This window comes from Phyllosticta capitalensis, assembly GCF_038381095.1.
Source record: "Phyllosticta capitalensis strain CBS 128856 chromosome Unknown BKA78scaffold_2, whole genome shotgun sequence".
Lineage (NCBI taxonomy): Eukaryota > Fungi > Ascomycota > Dothideomycetes > Botryosphaeriales > Phyllostictaceae > Phyllosticta > Phyllosticta capitalensis.
Window position 1 is genome coordinate 392093 of NW_027117440.1, and position 19559 is coordinate 411651.

The 19559-nt window shown below is 55.8% G+C and overlaps 7 protein-coding genes across 7 annotated transcripts; 4 read left to right on the forward strand and 3 right to left on the reverse strand.

Moving 5' to 3' along the window:
- Positions 1 to 597: 597 nt before the first annotated feature.
- On the forward strand, positions 598 to 2751 carry BKA78DRAFT_329714 (uncharacterized protein; the record flags this gene model as incomplete). Its single annotated transcript, XM_066889693.1, has 4 exons — positions 598 to 774; positions 828 to 1701; positions 1758 to 1852; positions 1903 to 2751. The coding sequence occupies 4 exons, from the start codon at positions 598 to 600 to the stop codon at positions 2749 to 2751; spliced, it is 1995 nt and encodes a 664-aa protein (XP_066747354.1).
- A 1046-nt stretch (positions 2752 to 3797) lies between these two features.
- Positions 3798 to 6156, reverse strand: BKA78DRAFT_349542 (NCS1 family nucleobase:cation symporter-1; the record flags this gene model as incomplete). The annotated part of the gene is made up of 11 exons (XM_066890824.1): positions 3798 to 4676; positions 4749 to 4888; positions 4942 to 5034; positions 5092 to 5175; positions 5227 to 5260; positions 5320 to 5421; positions 5485 to 5607; positions 5673 to 5797; positions 5860 to 5906; positions 5954 to 5978; positions 6099 to 6156. 11 exons carry the CDS (start codon positions 6154 to 6156, stop codon positions 3798 to 3800), a joined length of 1710 nt encoding a protein of 569 aa, XP_066747355.1.
- A 645-nt stretch (positions 6157 to 6801) lies between these two features.
- On the forward strand, positions 6802 to 8819 carry BKA78DRAFT_376824 (cytochrome P450; the record flags this gene model as incomplete). The annotated part of the gene is made up of 6 exons (XM_066892846.1): positions 6802 to 7009; positions 7062 to 7694; positions 7753 to 7956; positions 8009 to 8307; positions 8358 to 8490; positions 8541 to 8819. The coding sequence occupies 6 exons, from the start codon at positions 6802 to 6804 to the stop codon at positions 8609 to 8611; spliced, it is 1548 nt and encodes a 515-aa protein (XP_066747356.1). The 3' UTR covers positions 8612 to 8819.
- A 339-nt stretch (positions 8820 to 9158) lies between these two features.
- Positions 9159 to 12745, forward strand: BKA78DRAFT_292195 (armadillo-type protein; the record flags this gene model as incomplete). Its single annotated transcript, XM_066886016.1, has 5 exons — positions 9159 to 9341; positions 9394 to 9855; positions 9941 to 10372; positions 10419 to 12484; positions 12538 to 12745. 5 exons carry the CDS (start codon positions 9159 to 9161, stop codon positions 12743 to 12745), a joined length of 3351 nt encoding a protein of 1116 aa, XP_066747357.1.
- A 109-nt stretch (positions 12746 to 12854) lies between these two features.
- BKA78DRAFT_304790 (uncharacterized protein) lies at positions 12855 to 13573 on the reverse strand. Its single transcript, XM_066887645.1, has one exon. It carries the CDS (start codon positions 13368 to 13370, stop codon positions 13125 to 13127), a length of 246 nt encoding a protein of 81 aa, XP_066747358.1. The 5' UTR covers positions 13371 to 13573; the 3' UTR covers positions 12855 to 13124.
- Positions 13574 to 13943: 370 nt separating this feature from the next.
- On the reverse strand, positions 13944 to 15460 carry BKA78DRAFT_304793 (uncharacterized protein). Its single transcript, XM_066887646.1, has 4 exons — positions 15256 to 15460; positions 15087 to 15202; positions 14917 to 15030; positions 13944 to 14860 (listed from the first exon to the last, which is right to left on the reverse strand). Exons 1-4 carry the CDS (start codon positions 15278 to 15280, stop codon positions 14441 to 14443), a joined length of 675 nt encoding a protein of 224 aa, XP_066747359.1. The 5' UTR covers positions 15281 to 15460; the 3' UTR covers positions 13944 to 14440.
- Positions 15461 to 15832: 372 nt separating this feature from the next.
- Positions 15833 to 19278, forward strand: BKA78DRAFT_329717 (uncharacterized protein; the record flags this gene model as incomplete). The annotated part of the gene is made up of 5 exons (XM_066889694.1): positions 15833 to 17090; positions 17141 to 18006; positions 18053 to 18514; positions 18562 to 18776; positions 18825 to 19278. 5 exons carry the CDS (start codon positions 15833 to 15835, stop codon positions 19276 to 19278), a joined length of 3255 nt encoding a protein of 1084 aa, XP_066747360.1.
- Between the last annotated feature and the right edge of the window lie 281 nt (positions 19279 to 19559).

Below are 19559 nucleotides of genomic sequence, written 5' to 3' on the forward strand. Positions count from 1 at the left end.
TGTTAGCCCTCTTCTTGACCATTTTGACTGAATCTGCTGGGGGATAGGCTCAGAGATTCGGTGGGGGTTGTCGTCGTTGGTGAAGCAGGACCGGGGCTGCAGTCGCGACGGCGATTGTGCGGGTGGCTCGCTTGTGTGGGTGGCCCGAGCTCGATAGTGTCGGGGCGGGGCGACTCTTATCCGAGTTTGCGGCGATCCCAATTGAGGCAAGTGCGGACCATGTGACAATCAGGGATCTTGCGGCTGGATAGAGAGCAGAGACTCTGTCTGCCCGCAGTGACCTTGCTGTTGCTGTCCGCCGTCAGGAAGTCCTTCCGTAACACCACCGGTCCCTGCTCTCCCGCCTGTTGACTCTTTTGCCGCGTTCTCTGGCGTCGACCGCTCCCAAACTCCCATCTTGAGCGTTTTGTGTATCCGCCAGTCAGAGATCGCATTTTACTAGCCTTGCGCAAAATCCTGTCCCACGTAGCAACCGACCACAACCCCCGAGGACCATTCGACCTCCATCCTCGGCCAAAAAACGCGTTCTACCACTCTCCAAGAGGTCGCCTCACTCCGCAATCTTCCATCCATTGACCTCTGTGGATTGTCGTCATCATGTCGGCCGCTGGCACTTATCGCTCCGGCCAAAAGCCTAGGGGAAATATCCCCTCCTTCAACAGCCCTTCGGGCATTCCAGTTCCCAGGCCTGCGGACAACCACAGTGAAGTCGGAAGCCATGCTGGTGGCAGCAATCTGCACGCCAGCCGCGCAAAGCAGTCGAAGCGCGACGAGGTTCGTCATTCTGGCAGCATACACTGATGTGGCCTTGCTGATGCGCGAACCAGGCAATTCGCAAGAAAATTGAGCATGATTTGAACAAGAAGCGGAACCCCCAGGGACGCGTCCGTCCTTCGCGCAAAGCTCCCCCTGGAACTGTCCTCGCCCTGAAGCCCAGCTCGGCCCTCCAGATCAAGCCCCACATCACCGTCGCCGAGGCCGCCCAGCTCATGGCCGCGAAGCGCGAGGACTGCGTACTGGTTACGGACAATGACGAGCGCATTGCTGGTATCTTTACTGCAAAGGACTTGGCCTTCCGAGTGGTCGGTGCCGGAATCAGAGCTAGAGACATTACGATTTCCGAAATCATGACCAAGAATCCCCTCTGCGCAAAGACGGACACCAGCGCGACAGATGCGTTGGATCTCATGGTGCGCAAGGGCTTCCGCCACTTGCCCGTCATGGACGAGAACCACGACATTGCAGGTGTCCTCGATATCACCAAGTGCTTCTACGAGGCCATGGAGAAGCTCGAGCGTGCGTACAGCTCGTCGAGGAAGCTTTACGATGCTCTGGAGGGTGTGCAAGCTGAGTTGGGATCGAGCCAGCCGCAACAAGTCATTCAATACGTGGAGGCGATCAGGTCAAAGATGTCTGGACCTACGCTCGAGTCGGTTCTGTCCGGCCTTCCCCCGACCACCGTCTCGGTCAGGACTTCGGTCAAGGAAGCTGCTCAGCTTATGAGGGAAAACCACACGACCGCTCTGCTGGTGACGGACAACGGCTCCATTACCGGCATTTTCACCAGCAAGGATGTTGTCCTTCGTGTCATTGCTGCTGGACTGGACCCCTCCACCTGCAGTGTGGTCCGTGTAATGACGCCCCACCCTGACTTTGCTCCCATTGACATGAGCATTCAAGCTGCCCTCCGCAAAATGCACGGCAAGTACCACCAAAATCTCTGAAGCAATTGAATGGTATGAGCTAATGTTTTCCAGACGGCCACTACCTCAACCTGCCCGTCATGAGCGAGGCTGGTGAAATCGTCGGCATGGTGGACGTGCTCAGGCTAACGTATGCCACGTTGGACCAGGTAAAACCCCTCACCGTCCGATCCAAAAAGTGAATCTGACAAGATTTTAGATAAACACGATGCAAACTGGAGACAACGAAGGCCCGGCATGGAACAAATTTTGGCTTTCGCTGGACCACGAAACCGAGTCCATGATGTCTGGTGAAGGCGGCAGCCACCACCCCCGGACTGATATTTCAAGATCCCACGTTGTTTCTCCTGACGCTGGCCGCCACCTTGAGCGCGGAGAAAGTGTGATGCCTAACGAATCTGCCTCGCATGTCGGTGCTGAAAGCCCAGAGGCTTCAGCCGTTGCACCATCTGCGGCCATGACCCTGGAAGACGTGCCATTTGCCTTCAAGTTCAAGGCACCAAGCGGTCGTACCCACCGCTTGCAAATCACCCCGTCCGCGGGTATGGAAGAGTTCATTCACCACGTTGTCGACAAGCTCGGCAGCGAGGTTGATGCAGTGGGCGGAGTTCCTACGGTTGAAGATGGTCATCTGAGTCCCTCTGGTTTCGCCCTCAGCTACCTTGACAACGAGGGCGACACCGTCTCCATCACCACCGTCCGGGACCTGATCGAGGCCGTGAGCCTCGCTCACCTCAGCCACCGCGACAAGGTCGACCTCTTCGTCCACGACCCCGAGCACCCGCCCATCCCCGCAACCACCAACCCGATGCCCGACGTCCCCAAGATTGCGACGCCTCCCGAGTCGGTCCTTCGCGAGCGGAGAAGCGTGTCGTACGAGGACAGCGACGAGGAGATGGAGAAGCCCCGGCGCAAGAAGACTCAGCAGGCAGCGCAAGAGCCTGTCATTGCAGGCGTGCCCAACGAGCTGCTCTTGCCCGGCGCCATCGTGACGCTTGCGGTGGTGATTGTCGGTGTGTTCGCGCTCGGCCGCGCCAGCGGCAAATGAGCGCTTCTTCTTCAGCACGTAAGCTAGAGGCAAAGAGGTGCTGGCTCCTTGGGCATGTATGGGTAGCGCGATTCCTTTAAGTGACGATATCATGGATGGTGAAGGCTGTCTTTGCATGGGAAACGGCCGTTTCTTGAGGCGCATTGGGGGGGGGGGGGTTTGTTTGTATGTACTTAGTATTGTAGTGTAGCGTAGCACAGCGGGCAGGCAGGAGCGAGGGTTGGCAAGCAGGCAAGTGGGCAACTAGACTGAAGAGGCGGAAGAGAATCATGACATTACTGCTTACCATTTACCTCTCGATGCGAGAACCGAGAGAGATGTCGTGCAGCATGTCGCCATGCTCTCGCTTTTTCCCCGCCATGTTCCAGCCGGCCGGGGTGTGTGGCTCCCGCGAATGCTTCTCACGCTCAAGCTTTTCGCGGCCTCCGAAAATTCCCTATTGGCGCTAATGGCGCACCGCAGCCTCAGGGCTCCTGAAAATGCTACCTAGGTACTTATTCCCGGTTCAACTTTTTCCAGAACCCGGGTCACACGACCGTTGTCGCCTGTCTTCTTGATTCATGTGCATTACGGCATCAAGTAGCCCCGTTAGAGGGGTTGCAAGTAATCGCAAAAGAGAGAACAATTCTATTTTGCCTAGCTCCCGTAGACCAGGTCCTTTGAAAAGGCGAACAACAGCATCTCTCGCGTCGTAGGTATCGTACTTAAGTTTTCGCGTACAAAAGCAACAAAACGGAAAGAAGTAAGAGGCTCGAAATAGGACTAGAGAAGAAATCGTAATAGCGAGGTAGGGACCGTTTTTGGGGGGGTTCAGTCGCTGTAACTGTCTGTACCTTTGCGGTATCGAATAGTAGGCCTCTTCTTTGCCGGACCACGACCACCAACTCCGCAACTGCAACCGCAACCACAAGCGCGAACACGAACACCAGGCGGCCAATCAGCTGGTAGAGGCTGACGGCCGCCGTCTTGCCCTGAAAGACATGAGCAGACGCAACGACAACGACGCTCTCAAAACACCCGTCCACCCACACGTCTCCAAACCGTCTCTAGGGAAGCATCATGACCTTCTCGTTGGCGATGGGGCCCTTGGCCGCCGACCCGTCATCGCTGCCCGACTTGTCCACGACGCCGTCGACGCCATGAATAACCTCGCCGTCCGTAATCGTCGAAAACTGGCCCTGCGTCGGGCGATCCTGATAGATGCCCTGGGGCAAAATGAGCTGATCCTCGTCGTGGTGGTCGGATCCCTCGCCCAAGCCGGGGATGGGGAAGATGAAGCTGAGGGTGGGGTAGACGAGCAGGGCGATCAGGAAGCCGGTGATGAAGCCCAGCCGCGACAGCTTCATCCAGCCGTTGGGCTGGCGGTGCAGGTCGGCGCAGCCCATGATGTAGCCGGGCATGGCGGGGAAGATGGCGAGGACGAAGCTGGCGAACGCGCGCCAGTTGAAGCCCTTCCAGTACCAGTAGATGCTCTGGCTGTTGCCGAGGTACAGGTCGCGCATCTTGACGGTGCGCCGCCGGACGACCCAGTAGTCGGCCACGAGGATGCCGGAGAGCGGCCCGTAGAAGGTGCCGAAGCCCGAGAGCACGGCGATGAAGGTTGCGGCGCTGGACGTCAGTTCCCACGGGTTGACGGCCACGCCGACGGCGGCGATGAGGTAGGCGCCGCGACGGATGTTGAGCCATTTCGGGCTGTACGAGGCCAGGTCCATGGCTGAGGCGACGCTGTTGAGGATGATGTTGACGGTGACTTGGGCGAAGGCGCAGGCGGCGCTGGCGAAGAAGACGGCGGCTCGTGAACGCGCCGAGTTGTTGTAGTGCGCTTGGATGTGCCGGAGAAGGAGGTATGGTTGCCAGTAGGCGTCGCCGAGGACGTCGGCAGCGGCCGACGTGCAGACGATGCCCAGGGCAAAGGCAAGGTATACCTGTTGGGCGTTGTAAGTTCAGCAGGTCATGATTGGGTCGGAATGCAATGCATATGGGCCATGGTCACATACGAAGATTGGACAGGCGATCGCCTGCGCGATCATTGGGACTTTGTTTCCATCCTTGGAGTAACGGCACCAGTCAGATTGACCAAGAGTGATGACCGCGCAGTTGCCGAGCACGCTAGTAGCACCGTATACACAGGCCCATGCTGAGATCTCCTCGTCAGCCCTGAATCCAGAAAAGGTGAGGAAGTGGACTTACCAACTGAACCAGCTAATAGAGACGGTGGCTGATAGTCGTGAGCAAAGTAACGGCCACCTCCTCCAGCAGTGTGCGTGGACCAAATGAGGATACCTTGTATAGGTTAGCTGGGTTTTCAAGAAGCGTCCAGGAGCGAGGGAGGCAGCTGACCCAGGACGACAATGGCAAACATGCAACACGAAACCAAGAAGGGTCGGTAGAGGCGTTCAGGAGGTAGCCACATAACAATCAAAACTAGGATGGATTAGTCGGTGCTTCTGCTCAACACGAGAGAATTTTTCTCACAGATGATGTAGTAGAGGATGAAGCCGATAAAGTCCTAGAACCGCTGTCAACACTCGTTGCTTTGCAAAAGTCAGCGTTGGTAGTATAACACACCTTGAGTTGCAAAGTTCCGTTGGCAAGTGGGTAGTCCCAATTGGCCCAGGAAAGAGACAGTGTTCCAATCAATGTAGCCACAGCCTGTCCACCCCAGAAAGCCTGCCAAAGTCGTCAGCATCCGGGATGGCTTTGCCAATTTGACAGAAACAATGGAGCACAAACCTCAATGCCATCCCAAATCAGCCCTGGCATGACACGGAAGAAGACAGCGAACCAGCTCCCTCTCATTCCCCAAGCAAGTCGACTGGTGACCGTGAACGTGATGTGGTGAGCGCCGCCAGGCCACTATTTGCCGTCAGTCAAATCTTGCGCCTCTGCCACAGGCTGGCGGGGAGGAGCTTAGAACTTACACCACACAGTACGCACATGGCCGCCAGAATGATGGGAGAAACGAGTCCAGCCGTGAGACATTGCTTTGCGCTCAAACCGTAGGCGATGAGGGCAGAACCGGTTGCGTAGTTGTAAATAGCAAAACCTGCAGCGTGTTTAGCGGTTGGCGCAAATAGACTTTTGTTGACTTTGCACGCCCGAGCTCACCTCCCGTCATCCAGTAGATGGTGTATTTCCACCATCCCCAAATACGCCTAGCGAGGCTGTCAGGACTGTCGAAGAGAAGCTGAGGTGGGATTACCGTGTCGAGTCCACTGGCGCGAGGTCTGTGAAGCGGTCAGCATGCACCGTTGACGTACATGAAGCTCCAGTCTTGCTCATTCGTCGCCAACCTCAATGCTGCAGTAGCCTCGCCTTGCTTCCGCAAAAGAAAAGGTTCAACACACCTGGATTGATCCATTGATCCACTTTGAAGGTGCCGCTCTTTGGAGGCTGCACCTCCATTCGCTTCAGGACTTGCCTGAATTTCGAGCCATCCCAGCTCGCTGAAGAGGTGAACGAAGTCATAGTAGCAAAGACGACATAGAGCAGTGACGACAAAAAAGAAATGACCTGTGCAGACGATGGGGTTCTAGTGTCCGACGGCGTCTCTTATCTAACTGCATTGGGCATATGTGAGTCCTGAGAGGAGATACGCTCGATAGGACTGCCCGGAGGAATGGATTTGGGGTAGGAAGGGTGATCCCAGACAGCCATGTGTATAATTCTATGTTGGTCAAACACCAGGCCCAATTGGGTTCCCCGGAATCTCCCCCGCACGCTGTAGATATCTTATCAACGAGGCACACGGGAGGAGGGGTACTTGATGAGCTTGGCGCTGGGGATATCATCCTGAGTTCAGGGTCGAGCGGCTATGGCGGGGTCAAAGTCTGGAAGGTGTGTAGGGCTCCTTTAGAGGCCAATCGGCAATCCCGTTTTGGTCATGATAACTTCCTATCAGCGGTTTGTATCGAACTTTGGAGCCGTTGTTAGCTTGCGCGCACCACTTTTGCACCACTTGTCTACTGACTATGATAAATACCGAAGCCTTCAGGCGGCCGAGATGGGCACAACAAGAGCTTCATTGTCTTCTTGGAACGAATTGGCGAAATGGAGATCACGTCGACTCGCTATGTCGCCGCGCTGGCGCCGCAACTGTTGGGCCTGCTCGTGACATCAATCATAATCTACGCGCTTGCTCGCCTGCCGAGCTACTATCAAAAGATCCAATTGTGGCGAAAGTACTGCTCTTCGCACATCAAGTTCAGTCGGGAAGCTGGTCAAGGGAAATACCTTTGGCTAGAAGATCCTTGGTCGAGTTAGCTGCCGCCGCCATGGTCATGCGCTCTGTGAGATCTAACACGTAGCAGAAAGCCGCAACTACTGGCTGTGTAAACATGTTGCGATCAAACACGTTTTCTCCCGGTCCGCGATTCAGGAGACAGACCACCGCGCCGGCTTCGACTGGTTCCATTTCGCGGGATGGGAAATTCCGACAACCGACAACAGGTACAAGAAAACCGTCCGGACTGCGGACTCCACTGTCCACCGAGAACTCGCAAAGTCGAAATTGAGCAGTCTCCTAGACTCAGTTAGAAGAGTTGGCTTCTCCGAGATTGACAGATACAAGAAAGCCGTCGGCAAAGAGGGCAAACATGTTTCTCTCCACACGCTCATGTATCGTCTGGGATACAACGTCAACTGCATCGGCATATTTGGACCTGATTTGGATCACGTCAAGACCCGAGTTATCCTCCAAAACTTTACTGAGCATCAGCATATGATGTTCCACTGCTTCAATTGGCCATTGCCGTTGTGGTTGACGAGTCGTGTTGTTCCAGGAGCGAGAAAGACTGTCAAAGCCCGAGTAGAGCTTTTCAACCAGTTGCTTGAATGGTACAACGCAGGCGGTGTGGCCACTGCCTCATCAGAGATGCAAGCTGTGGTGAAAGTCTTTGAGGACGCAGGGACATCTCCTGATATTGGATCCAAATTCATGAACAGTGAGTTCTTGACGCGCGCGACCCTTGAAACTTGGAAGATGTCTGACCTGTGAGACAGTGATGATGATTGCCTTTTTGGCAAACACGCCAGAAACTTTGGGCTGGCTCTTTACTCATCTGGTTCAGTCTCCGAAACTGCTTGAAAAGGTTCGCGCCGAGTGCGACGCCGTAGGGGACGTTGAACCCACGGCGCCATTTCTGAAGCTCACGCCACATTTGTATTCGGCCTTGTTTGAGACATGTCGACTCTATGTCTTTACAGGTATTTGGACGCCGCCTTTGTGTGCTCCGGACTATGCATTAACCCAAAGCAGGCACGCCAGCGACTGTCGTCAAACCCACGAGGTTGCCGGGGATGGGTGATCACCTCTTCCTCCCCGGGGACATTCTGCATTCGATGGGACAGTCGGCTGCGTTCGACGTGGACGTCTACGGTGAAGATGCAAAGTTTTGGAAAGGCCATCGATTCGTCGGAGAGGGCGAAAGCCTGCTCAAGTACGACCTGACGTTTGGCATCGGGCGAAGCCCGTGCCCAGGCAGAAACTTTGCGATCGCTGAGTTGTGTCTGATAGCCACCAGAATGGTGCAGACATTTGATTTTGCCGATCCAATGGTGAGTGGAGCCGAAATCAGTCTTCGGACACAGTCTTAATGTCTTGACAGATTACGGAGCGGCTGCGATTTGACGACCCAGACTTTATCGTGAGGAAGCCCATGCCGGAGAAGACGGTCGACATCATCGACCTGGATGGCAAGGTGTACAGAGTAATCCATCCAGGAAATGGTTCCGATCAAGGTGAGTCGCACGCTCCTCTGGACCATGCGCCTCTTATTAACCCACCGCAGGCCCACCAGGCATGACGGCTGCAAACACTCCGGCATGCGATTTTGCTTGCAAGTTGACGCCCCGAGAGTGAGCGCGACATTCCATTGTCACCGTCAGGCTGGGGCGTTGGACAGGGGGTCTTGGGGTTTGGCTACCGTGTTAGCGTGAATAATGGCAGCGATATAGTGTAGCGCAGGTAGATTGACGAATCAACGACGGCGATTTGTTGCAGAAGACGAGGAATAGATTAGCCTTTTCGTCGAGTGTGAGGTGTGAAGCCAGGCGACACGTGATGGCTCAGTCAGTTCGTTGTTTTGGGCCAGCCAGCCAGTGAAGTGAGGGTGTTGGCTTGGGTGGGCAGCTTAGGGCAGCTCAGCCCGCGCGACGACGCCGACGACCCCACGAACCGAACTCTACTTTTTTTCCCAGCAACTCGACCTTGCCGACATATCTGCCCGCCGACCAACTCACGGGCTGTCTACGACACACTCGACCCCGATCTCGCATCTTCACGCCCTCTCGCGCCCCCCTACGCAAAAATCCTGCACACTGCGACTGTTGCGCGCGGCAGCGCACGCCCAAACCCTTCCCGTCCCTCGCTCCAAGGCTCTCTTTGAGAGCCTCACCACCGTCCCAACATGTCGATGCTCCCGCCCGAGGTGCACTCGGCCCTGGCCCAGCTGCTCTCTGGTCTGCAGTCGCCCGACAATGTCGCACGCACCCAGGCCGAGGAGACGCTCAACAACGACTGGGTCAATGCCCAGACCGAGATTCTGCTCATGGGCCTGGCCGAGCAAATACAACTGGCAGAGGACGCTGGAGTACGTCTTTTTGGTGGCACATGACTGGAGCCCGGGCTGACTTTGCTCGCAGACGCGTTCGTTCGCCTCCGTATTGTTCAGGCGCATTTCAGTCAGGAACCGGAAGGATCCCGCTACAGACCAGACCAAGGAACTGTTCCTCACACTCCCGGAGCCGCAACGCAATGCCATCCGCGCCAAGATGCTGCAGTGTCTCGAGGGCGAGCAGAGTTCTGCCGTGAGGAACAAGATCGGCGACGCCGTTGCCGAGCTCGCTAGGCAATATACGGAAGAGGGTAATGTCTTTTCATCACCCCAAGCCTTGAAGGAACAGGACCCTGACGGACGTCGCAACATAGGCGAAGCCTGGCCAGAACTCCTTGGAGCTCTGTTCAAGGCGAGCCAATCACCGGAGCCAGGCCAGCGCGAAAATGCCTTTAGGATATTTGCTACGACGCCCGGCATCATTGAGAAGCAACACGAGGACACGGTTCTGGGAGCCTTTACCCAAGGATTCAAGGATGACAACATTTCGGTATCTACACAAAAAGACGGCGATGGGTGGAGACGCTTCATTCGCTGAAAGTACATGGGACGGCGTTGACGCTAACATTACACAGGTCCGCATCGCCGCTATGGAGGCCTTTTCGTCTTTTTTCCGGTCGATCAACAAAAAGTCGCAGCAAAAATACTACCCTCTCATTGGCGAAATCCTCAACATCCTGCCGCCCATCAAAGAGGCAGGCGACTCGACGCAGCTTTCTAATGCCTTGATTGCCCTAATCGACTTGGCGGAAATCGCCCCAAAAATGTTCAAGCCCGTCTTCAATGCCTTGGTCAACTTCAGCATCACGGTCATCCAAGACAAGGAATTGGAGGACAAGACTCGCCAGAACGCTCTCGAGCTGATGGCTACTTTTGCCGATTCCAGCCCTCAAATGTGCCGCAAGGACTCCAACTACACGCCGGACATGGTTACTCAGTGCTTGTCCCTCATGACCGACGTTGGCATTGACGATGATGATGCCGAAGAGTGGAACGCCATGGAGGATGTGAGTTTGGTCTTAATCTACCAATCGAGGTTGCTAACTTGTCCAGCTTGATCTCGATGAGAGCGACGAAAACCACGTCGCCGGTGAGCAGACTATGGACCGCTTGGCGAACAAGCTTGGTGGATCTGCCATTCTGCTTCCGACCTTCAACTGGCTCCCGCGCATGATGACGTCCTCTGCTTGGCGCGACAGGCATGCGGCGCTCATGGCCATTTCCGCCATCTCGGAGGGTTGCCGCGACATGATGATTGGAGAGCTCGACAAAGTCCTCGACTTGGTGCTGCCTGCTCTTCAAGATGTACACCCGCGTGTCAGATGGGCTGGTTGCAATGCCTTGGGTCAGATGAGCACAGACTTTGCGACCACAATGCAAGAAAAGTACCACCAGGTCGTACTCCCCAACATCATCCCGGTCCTCGAATCCACGGAGCCCCGAGTACAAGCCCATGCTGCTGCCGCCCTCGTCAACTTTTGCGAGGAAGCCGAGAAGGAAGTTCTCGAGCCCTACCTGGACACCTTGTTGAGCCATCTCCTTCAACTCTTGCAAAGTCCCAAGCGCTTTGTCCAGGAGCAGGCTCTTTCAACCATTGCCACTGTCGCCGACTCGGCCGAGCAGGCGTTTGGCAGATACTATGATACCCTGATGCCGCTTTTGTTCAACGTTCTCAAGGAGGAGCAGTCGAAGGAGTACAGACTACTGCGGGCCAAGGCCATGGAGTGCGCCACGTTGATTGCCCTCGCTGTTGGCAAGGAAAAGATGGGACAAGATGCGATTGCTCTCGTCAACTTGCTCGGAACCATTCAACAGGGTATTACGGACTCGGACGACCCTCAAGCATCCTACCTCTTGCACTGCTGGGGCCGCATGTGCCGTGTTCTGGGTCAAGACTTTGTCCCATACCTCCAGGCCGTCATCCCACCGCTTACTGAGCTCGCCAGTGCCAAGGCCGACATTCAACTTCTCGAGGATGATGACCAAGTCGCACAGGTTGAGCAAGACGAGGGCTGGGAGCTTGTGCCGCTCAAGGGCAAGGTCATTGGCATCAAGACCAGCACTTTGGATGACAAGCACATGGCCATTGAGCTCATTGTCATTTACGCTCAAGTCTTGGAGGCTGCCTTTGAGCCTTATGTTGCCACAATCATGGAGAAGATTGCTCTGCCCGGCCTTGCCTTTTTCTTCCACGACCCCGTCAGAGTGGCGTCCGCCAAGTGTGTGCCAGCTCTGCTCAACTGCTACAAGAAGGCACATGGCGAGCAATCGCCGCGCCTTGGCCAGCTGTGGAGCTCAACGGTTGACAAGGTCATGGAGGTTCTCACCACCGAGCCTGCCATTGACACCCTGGCCGAGATGTACCAGTGCTTCTACGAGTGTGTCGAGTGTCTCGGCAAGGGCTGTCTGACTGACCAACACATGTCTCGCTTCATCGAAAGCGTCGAGTCTGTTCTCACCGACTACCAGCAGCGTGTTGCGGCGCGTCTCGAGGAGCAAGCCGAGCAGGACGACGGAGAGGAGCTGTCCGAAGAGATGGCTTTTGCCATTGAAGATGACCAGACCTTGTTGTCAGACATGAACAAGGCGTTCCACGTCGTCTTCCAGATGATGGGCCCCGCTTTCCTGCCACACTGGGAGCGCCTCGTCAAGTTCTACGCCGCCTTTGTCAACAACGCCGACCCAACCCAGAGGCAGTGGGCAATCTGCATCCTTGACGATGTCCTCGAGTTCTGCGGTCCCCAATCGTGGAACTACAACCAACAGATCATGGAGCCTCTCGTCAACGGCATGCGTGACGACGTGGCCGCCAACAGGCAAGCTGCAGTCTACGGTGTTGGTGTTGCCGCACAAAAGGGTGGCGAATCGTGGTCAGACTTCGTGGCTGCGTGCCTGCCCACTCTCTTTGAGGTGATTCAGCGGCCTAACGCCCGCGAGGATGATGACGTGTTTGCAACGGAAAACGCTTGCGCTAGCATCGCAAAGATTCTGCACTTCAACAACTCCAAGGTGGGCAATGTGCAGGAAGTCGTTGCCGCCTGGGTCGACACGCTGCCCATTGTCAACGACGAAGAGGCCGCGCCCTACGCCTACGCGTTCCTTGCCCAGCTCATCGACCAGTACGTTTCCTTTTCCCATTCTTCAAACCTACTTTTGCTAACATGTCCTCCAGGAACAACCCGGCGGTTCTGGGCAAGGCCCCTCAATGCTTCACGTACGTGGCGCAGGCGCTCGAGGCCGAGACGCTGCAAGGCAACATCGCGACGCAGATTGTGCGAGCAACCAAGCAACTGGTGCAGACGGCGGGCCTGGATGCGGGACAGTTGCTTGCGACCTTGACGCCCGAGACGCAGCAGACGGTGCGGGCCTTTTTTGGATGAGAGGAAAGCAAGGAGCGAGCAACAGCGCGGTATAATGCGGAACATGGAGAAAAAGCGGCAATCACAAAAAAGAGGTCGCGATTATGACAACAGTTAGGAATGTGGATTAGATTGTGGCGGTTGGGAAAAACGAGACGTCTTTTTTTTTTTTCTTCCTCTTTTCTCTTTTTCGCGATGACGACGTATCGTCGCCGCCGGCTTTTTGAGCACTTTGTACGGTAGCAGCAGCAGCGGACTGGAAGTTTTGAAGATCCCCCCCGTCATCAACATCATCATCATACAGCCTTTTTCCCATCGACCTCCCATCTCTATACTCTCTGAATCTTTGCATCCCTCCAATAGCAACCAATCATCCAAGTAAACAACCAACCATCCACCATTACCAAATTCCGTCCCGCCTCACCTTCACACCATCAACACACGCACCATTTCTGATTAGCATGCAAACGGCAAAAGCAAAATTCGCACGCACACGGCCTATGGTCGGTTTTTCCATGCTTCCATGTTTCCCCATTTCTTCAATTCTTCCGTTTCTCCCAATCTTCCCATCTCTCATCCCCCTTCCACCATCTTTCACGTGTCTCTTTGCTCTCGCTTGTTTTTGTTTGCAGTGCAAGGCATCCATGGTCGGCTGGCTAGGCGCCGCGCCGCGCCGGCCGAGCAGCTGTGATGGATGATGCTGCGAGGATGTCGCAGTGGCAGTGGCAGTGCAGTGGGTGCGCAATTTATTCGACTGGCTGGATGGATGGATGGTGGGGTTTGTAAGGCAGTGATTCAGTTCGGTTGCACGCCAAGGCCGGTAGAGAACAAAATGGCAAATGATTCCAATTTCTGAGTGTGTTGTTGTTGTGAAGACAGCGACGAGCGATGAGCGATGAGCGATGAGACATCTGCCGGCTACATAAGGGATGGAGGTGTACAAGTAACTTGGTGTACGGGCTGGTCTTTTGAGTAGTTGTAGCGGGTGGAAGGGGGAAGTGGAAGAAGTGAAACGTCCTGGATGGCTGGATGGCTGGCTGGCTGGCTGGCGGTTTGGTGGATGGAGGATGGATGGATGGTATTTCGACTTTCGGGCCACATGGAGGAGGGGAGCTTGGAATCGGATGGAGAGATGTTATGTAGACAGAAGACGAGACGACGCCTCCGCACCCCCGATGCTAGAACAACAATTGAAAAAAAAAAAAAAAAAAAAAGCGTCGTGGTTACGTTCTACCGTGGAAATTTTCCCCAGAAAACACATTTATACAGCCTTCGCATGCTTCGGGTCCAAAATTGGCAATAGTAATATAAATTATTGAATACCAGTCCCAAACCAACAAACCCCGACGTCGTGATTCTGATTCCAGATCCCATCCAAGTCGCCCTGTCCTATACACACACATTGGCAAAGGCCGACTGTACAACGATTGGATGCCTTGCGAGGCATCCCATCCGCCCACTCACTCCACTCGCACATCGTCTCTCGGTACCCGATGCCGGACCGGGCCGCCGCCGCGGGGCGTCAGATACCCGCCCACGCGTGGAGGACGAGCCAATCTGCGCGTGAGCATGCGCGCGCTTTTTATGCTTTCAAAGTAGTTGGGAGGGAAGAGGGACGTTTCAGCGCGTTAAGTGCTTTTGATCATAACTCCGTCATTTGCCAAGGCATAGCAGGGGGAGAAGGATTAAACATATTAGGAGATTGGCATCAATCAATCAATCGTCCCGCTTCTTCGAGGCCTTCTGTCCATCATGGTCGTGGCCGTCCGCCGCCGCAGCCGTCGCGGCAGCCTCGGCGACCTCGCCCTTGGACTTGGAGCCGCCTGCTCCTCCACCGTCGGCCTCGTCGGCGTCCCAGTCTTCGGCGTTTTCGTCCCAGTTGTCCAGCTCTTCCTCGACGCTCATGCCGCCCTCGCCGCCTTCGCGGATGACGCCAGACTCTTGTCCGCGGCTGTTGGCACCTTCGCCCAGCTCCAGGTCTACCTCGTCGTTGTCTTCGCCCGGCACGGCGTGGTAGAGTTTGGCTTGCCGCCGGCGCTCGAGCATGCGCTTGTGGTACCAGCTGCAGACGGCGATGGCGGAGATGGAGCCTATGGCGTTGGCTAGAATATCCCACGGATCGAATTGGCGGTCATTCTGCGGTAAAGTTAGATGATTGACGTCAGAGGGTGGGGATGCTGTGAATTGCGCACCGGAAGCAGGCCTTGGACGACTTCGGAGCCGACGCCCAGGAGTAGCGGGCACACGAAAAGTGTGAGGTGTAGTACGCGGCGGCGATTCGTTTCAATGATCCAGTAGAAGCAGAGCTAGGAGGCTATCAGCGGCTGTTGATGGCTGGAGCATGGCGGGCGGGACGGCGTACGGTGATGAGGAAAAAGGTGATGAAGTGTAAGGCCTTGTCGCTTTGCTTGTAGGAGGGGATTTGTTGCCGGCCGAAGCCTCCTGCAGCGGCGAGGAGGCCGATGGCGGCGAAACCGCCTGGAGAGAGGTCAGTATGTACGTGGTAGTGGAGGACGGCGGCGACAGCGTACCTGCGGGAGCTTTGCGAATTCGCATGGGTGGGGTGTGGAGGATGCGGTGCAGAGGAAACTATCGCAGGTGAAGCATATGAGTGAGGGCGACGAATTGTTGGGGGCACAGAGGAATAATTTGTGAATTCACAGATGTTTGTCAAGTGAGAAGGAGCTCTGGGACCTGAGCAAGTGAAGCGCAAGGCGGTGAACAAGCGGCGGCAGAAACGCTCCCGACCCCATCAGCTCCAGTCCCAGACCCGTCGCTCCTACTGTTGCGCTCGGCTGCACTCCAACCCGCCTGCCCTCGACGCTGCATCACCCAGACCATCGCTTTCATCAAATTTCACCTCTACTCCATCGCTAGTCGGCTCGGCCGTCACTCTGATGGTCATCAGCTGCTCCAACACGCGCCTGTCGACCGTGGAACAGGGGACTGACGAACCCGGCGCTGGTCGAGGAGGTGTTGCCGCCAAGAAGCCCGCGCGCGGATCCGTATCCTACCATGAATCTTGTCCACCAAATGCGACACTCCAGTTATGGCGCTCATCGCAACTCGACTCTCCCCAACTCGCACACTAAACTCCGCAACCTCCCCATGAACCCAGACGACCATCTTCACCACACCTCCGCCCCACCCCCCGCCGACGACGGAGACGTGACAATGGGCGACGACGACCCCAGGGACGCCCAGTTCCGGGAGCACTTTGCAAAGTCCGAGGCTCGTCTGGCTGCGCTCTTGAGCGGTGCGCCTCTGGACTCTCATTTCGCTGTCAATGGCCACGACGATGCCGCCGCGCCGCCGCAACTCGACCGCGCCGCCGATCCCAAAGCGCGCCCCGCTCCGCAACCCAAAAAGCCCGCCCGCATCATCGACGACGACTACGGTGACGACGAAGACGACGACGAGGACGAAGATGATGAGAGCGGTCCTACAGCAGAATCGCCGCTGCAGAACAAGTCTAGCGCAAGCGCCAACAGCCTCCAAGTGCCACCTTTCCACACAAAGCCCTCATCCGACCGCGCCGCATCCACCTCCGCCGACCCCGCCAAGTCCTCCGAAGATGTGCGCAAAGAGCTCAATGAGAAGAAGACGGCCGCCGAAGAGGCTGCGCGCAAGAGTTTCCACACGCTGTTCTACACACTCGAGACGGACCGGGATGCCATGTTGGAGCAACAAAAGCTGGATGAGTTGGACCGCCAAGTGGAAACGGAAATGTCTGGCCAGGGAAGCAGCGCAAACAATGCCAATCGGGGCGCGCAACAGCAGGGCTCTCTGAGCAGCGCCAATTTGGGGTCTTCGAGCTTGACGTTTAAGCACCTGATTTCGCGAATCGACGCAAAGCGCAACCTGGTCAGAGCGTCGGATGCGCAGTTGCGGAGTCTCATGAGCGATGTGCGCAAGAATCGGAGCAAATGGGCGAGCGAGGACAAGGTTGGCCAGGAGGAATTATACGAGGCTGCTGAAAAGGTCCTCATGGAACTCAAGGCCATGACTGAGCATGCGGCACCATTTTTGCAGCGCGTCAACAAGCGCGACGCACCCGACTACTACTCCGTCATCAAACAGCCCATGGACATTGGTACCATGATCAAGAAGCTCAAGTCCCTGCAATACCGGTCGAAGAAGGATTTCGTGGACGACCTCAACCTCATCTGGTCCAACTGCCTCAAGTACAACGCCGACCCCTCTCACTTTTTGCGCAAGAAGGCGCTCTACATGAAGAAAGAAACGGACAAGCTGGTACCTCTCATTCCGGAGATTGTTGTTCGTGACCGCGCCGAGGTAGAGGCAGAGGAGAGGAGGATGCAGAGCATTGATGCTGACCTGGATGGGGTTGAGGAGAGTGATGACGGTAAGTTTAACTTTCCGGTTTCTGTTCGCCGCTGACATGTCGATTGCTAGAAGAACCGATCATGGCATCCCGCGGACGCAAAGCCCCGAGCAAAGGAAATAAGGGAACCGGTGCATCGAGAAAGGCGCCTTCGGCTGGTCCTGAAGGTACCCCCGGAGCAGAGACTAAGCCACCACCTGGATCTGCTACCAATCCTCGTGCTGGATTTCTCCGCGCCGACTCGGACATTCCCAATGAGCAAAACGGATTTCAAACCCCACCGCCCCCTGGAACACTCACTCCCCTGGGCCTGAACGGCGCCAGCGCCAGCCAGGCCGACGTCTCGGATGTTGATGCCGGAAGCTCGGTGGTAGGCGCAGCACCAACAGAGGACCCTGATTTAGACGATGCCGAGTTCAAGACCTGGAAACAAGTCACTAAGAAGGACAGAGCCCTGATTGCTGCTGAGCGGCACAGGCTCTTTCGTAATGATCATTTGAACGTCGAAGAGCCCGCCCTGCTCCGGACCAAAGCTGGAATGCGGCGCTGGTTTAAGCAACATCAGGCCGCGCTCAACGAGGGCCAACCGGACGAAGACGCCGAAGCAAGTGATGGCAAGAATGGTGTACCGCAAGCGTCGGGCGAAACCCTTGCTGAAGGCATCGAGGGTGAAGAAGAAGAAAGACAGGTCCCCGACTACTACGACATCATGTCAGCCGTGCCAGACATCAACGAGCGTCTCAAGTGGGTTGAAGATTCTGAAGGCCAGGTCATCCAACAAGGAGAGGAATTCATGCGGATGATGCCCAAGGGCATCTTTACTGCTCCCCACAGCAAGTTGACGGCCAGGATGGACGCAAACATGAGGCAGATGCAGGATACCCGCAAGATTTGCTCAAAGATTGGCATCGTGAAACAGATGCAGCTGCAAGGCCAGGTAGGCTCTTTCGATCAAATCCTCTTGTCTTTACTGACCGCTGCAGACATATCAAAACCAATTCCAGAAATACGATCCACAGCCCTTTGAGGAGCAAGACGTCGAGCCCGTCGTTGTCTCCGAAGAGGGTGCAGTCATGTCGCAGTGGACTTGCCGTGCGGCACTGCAGCGGAGCGTGGCCAAGATTTTCTATCACGCTGGCTTTGAGGAATTCCAGCCGTCTGCCCTGGACGCGGTCACAGATATTGCGAGCAACTTCTTCACTCAAATCACGAGAACTTTCAACGTTTATCGAGAAGCGCCCAAGGTCAGAGCGGAACCAATACCGGCCGACGGGTCCAAATGGAAGCCGCGATTCACCAATGAGGAGACAGTTCTCCACGCCCTGCGTCAAAACGGCGTCGATCTGGAAGCGTTGGATGGATACGTGAAGGAGGACGTGGAGCGGCTGGGAACACGTCTTGGCGTGATGCACGAGCGGATGAAGGCGCACTACTCGGAGCTTTTGGTCAGTCGAGCTTCCCTCTGTGCCTACAACTTACTAACGGCTCGCAGCGTCCTGCTCTTGACCACAGTGCTGGGCCAGATGGCGCAGGTGCATTCAACGACGGCAGCGAGCAATTCGTTAGTGGCGATTTTGCAGACGAACTCGGCGAGGATTTCTTTGGATTCAAAGAGCTGGGTCTCGACAAGGATCTGCCAACATTCGCAGTGCCGTTCCACTTGTTGCAAAACAGACTGCACTCTCTTCACCAAGCACAAAACGCCAGGTATGTTCTTTCTCTTGGTGCCATTTGCCTTTGCTAACATTTCACCAGCGCTGTCTCTACTGTCGGCAAGATGTGGGAGAATCCTGCACCCTGGGAGCCCGTCACGATTCAAACGGTTAGGAACCAAATCGGCCTCATCCAGCCTTACTTCCTCGAGAAGCTACACGCCAACAACGACCAGCCACTCGTCGAAGACGAAGACTTGCCCGCCAAGCAACGCTTTCCGAAGCCACGTTTGCCGCCTACCGGCAAGATCTCCTCGCCGAGGAAACGCCCTCTTCGCGAGCAGCAACAAATGGCCAAGAAGAAGCGGAAGCTCGAAGAAGCCGGCGGTCATGGCGACGCGAATCACAACAACGTCCCTGTCAAAGCACTCAAAACTCCCATCGGCAAAGTCAAGCTGGAGGCTCCGCAGAACAAGGACGCGGTTCCGGACCCCGAGAAGGAGGACAGTGGTGTTGTTGGTATGATGAGTCCAGAGAGTATCAATGGCGCGGGATGAGAAGTGTCTCCTCGCCTCTTTCTGATCCTCCATCATTCCACACACCCAAATGTTTGACTGCCTGCTGATGAACATGGATAGTCTCAGCGGTTCCGGCCAGACTCAGAAAAGGCCGGCAAAAACGACGGTTTTGACGACAACTCGCTCTAAAGTTGCCGCTCTCGATGGCGGTCGGCAGCAGCAGTCACTTTCGCTACTGCATTTTACACATTACGACCTTGCACAAACACACCACCCTATCCTCGATTTAATTTCGGCACCCTTTCACCCATTATTCACAC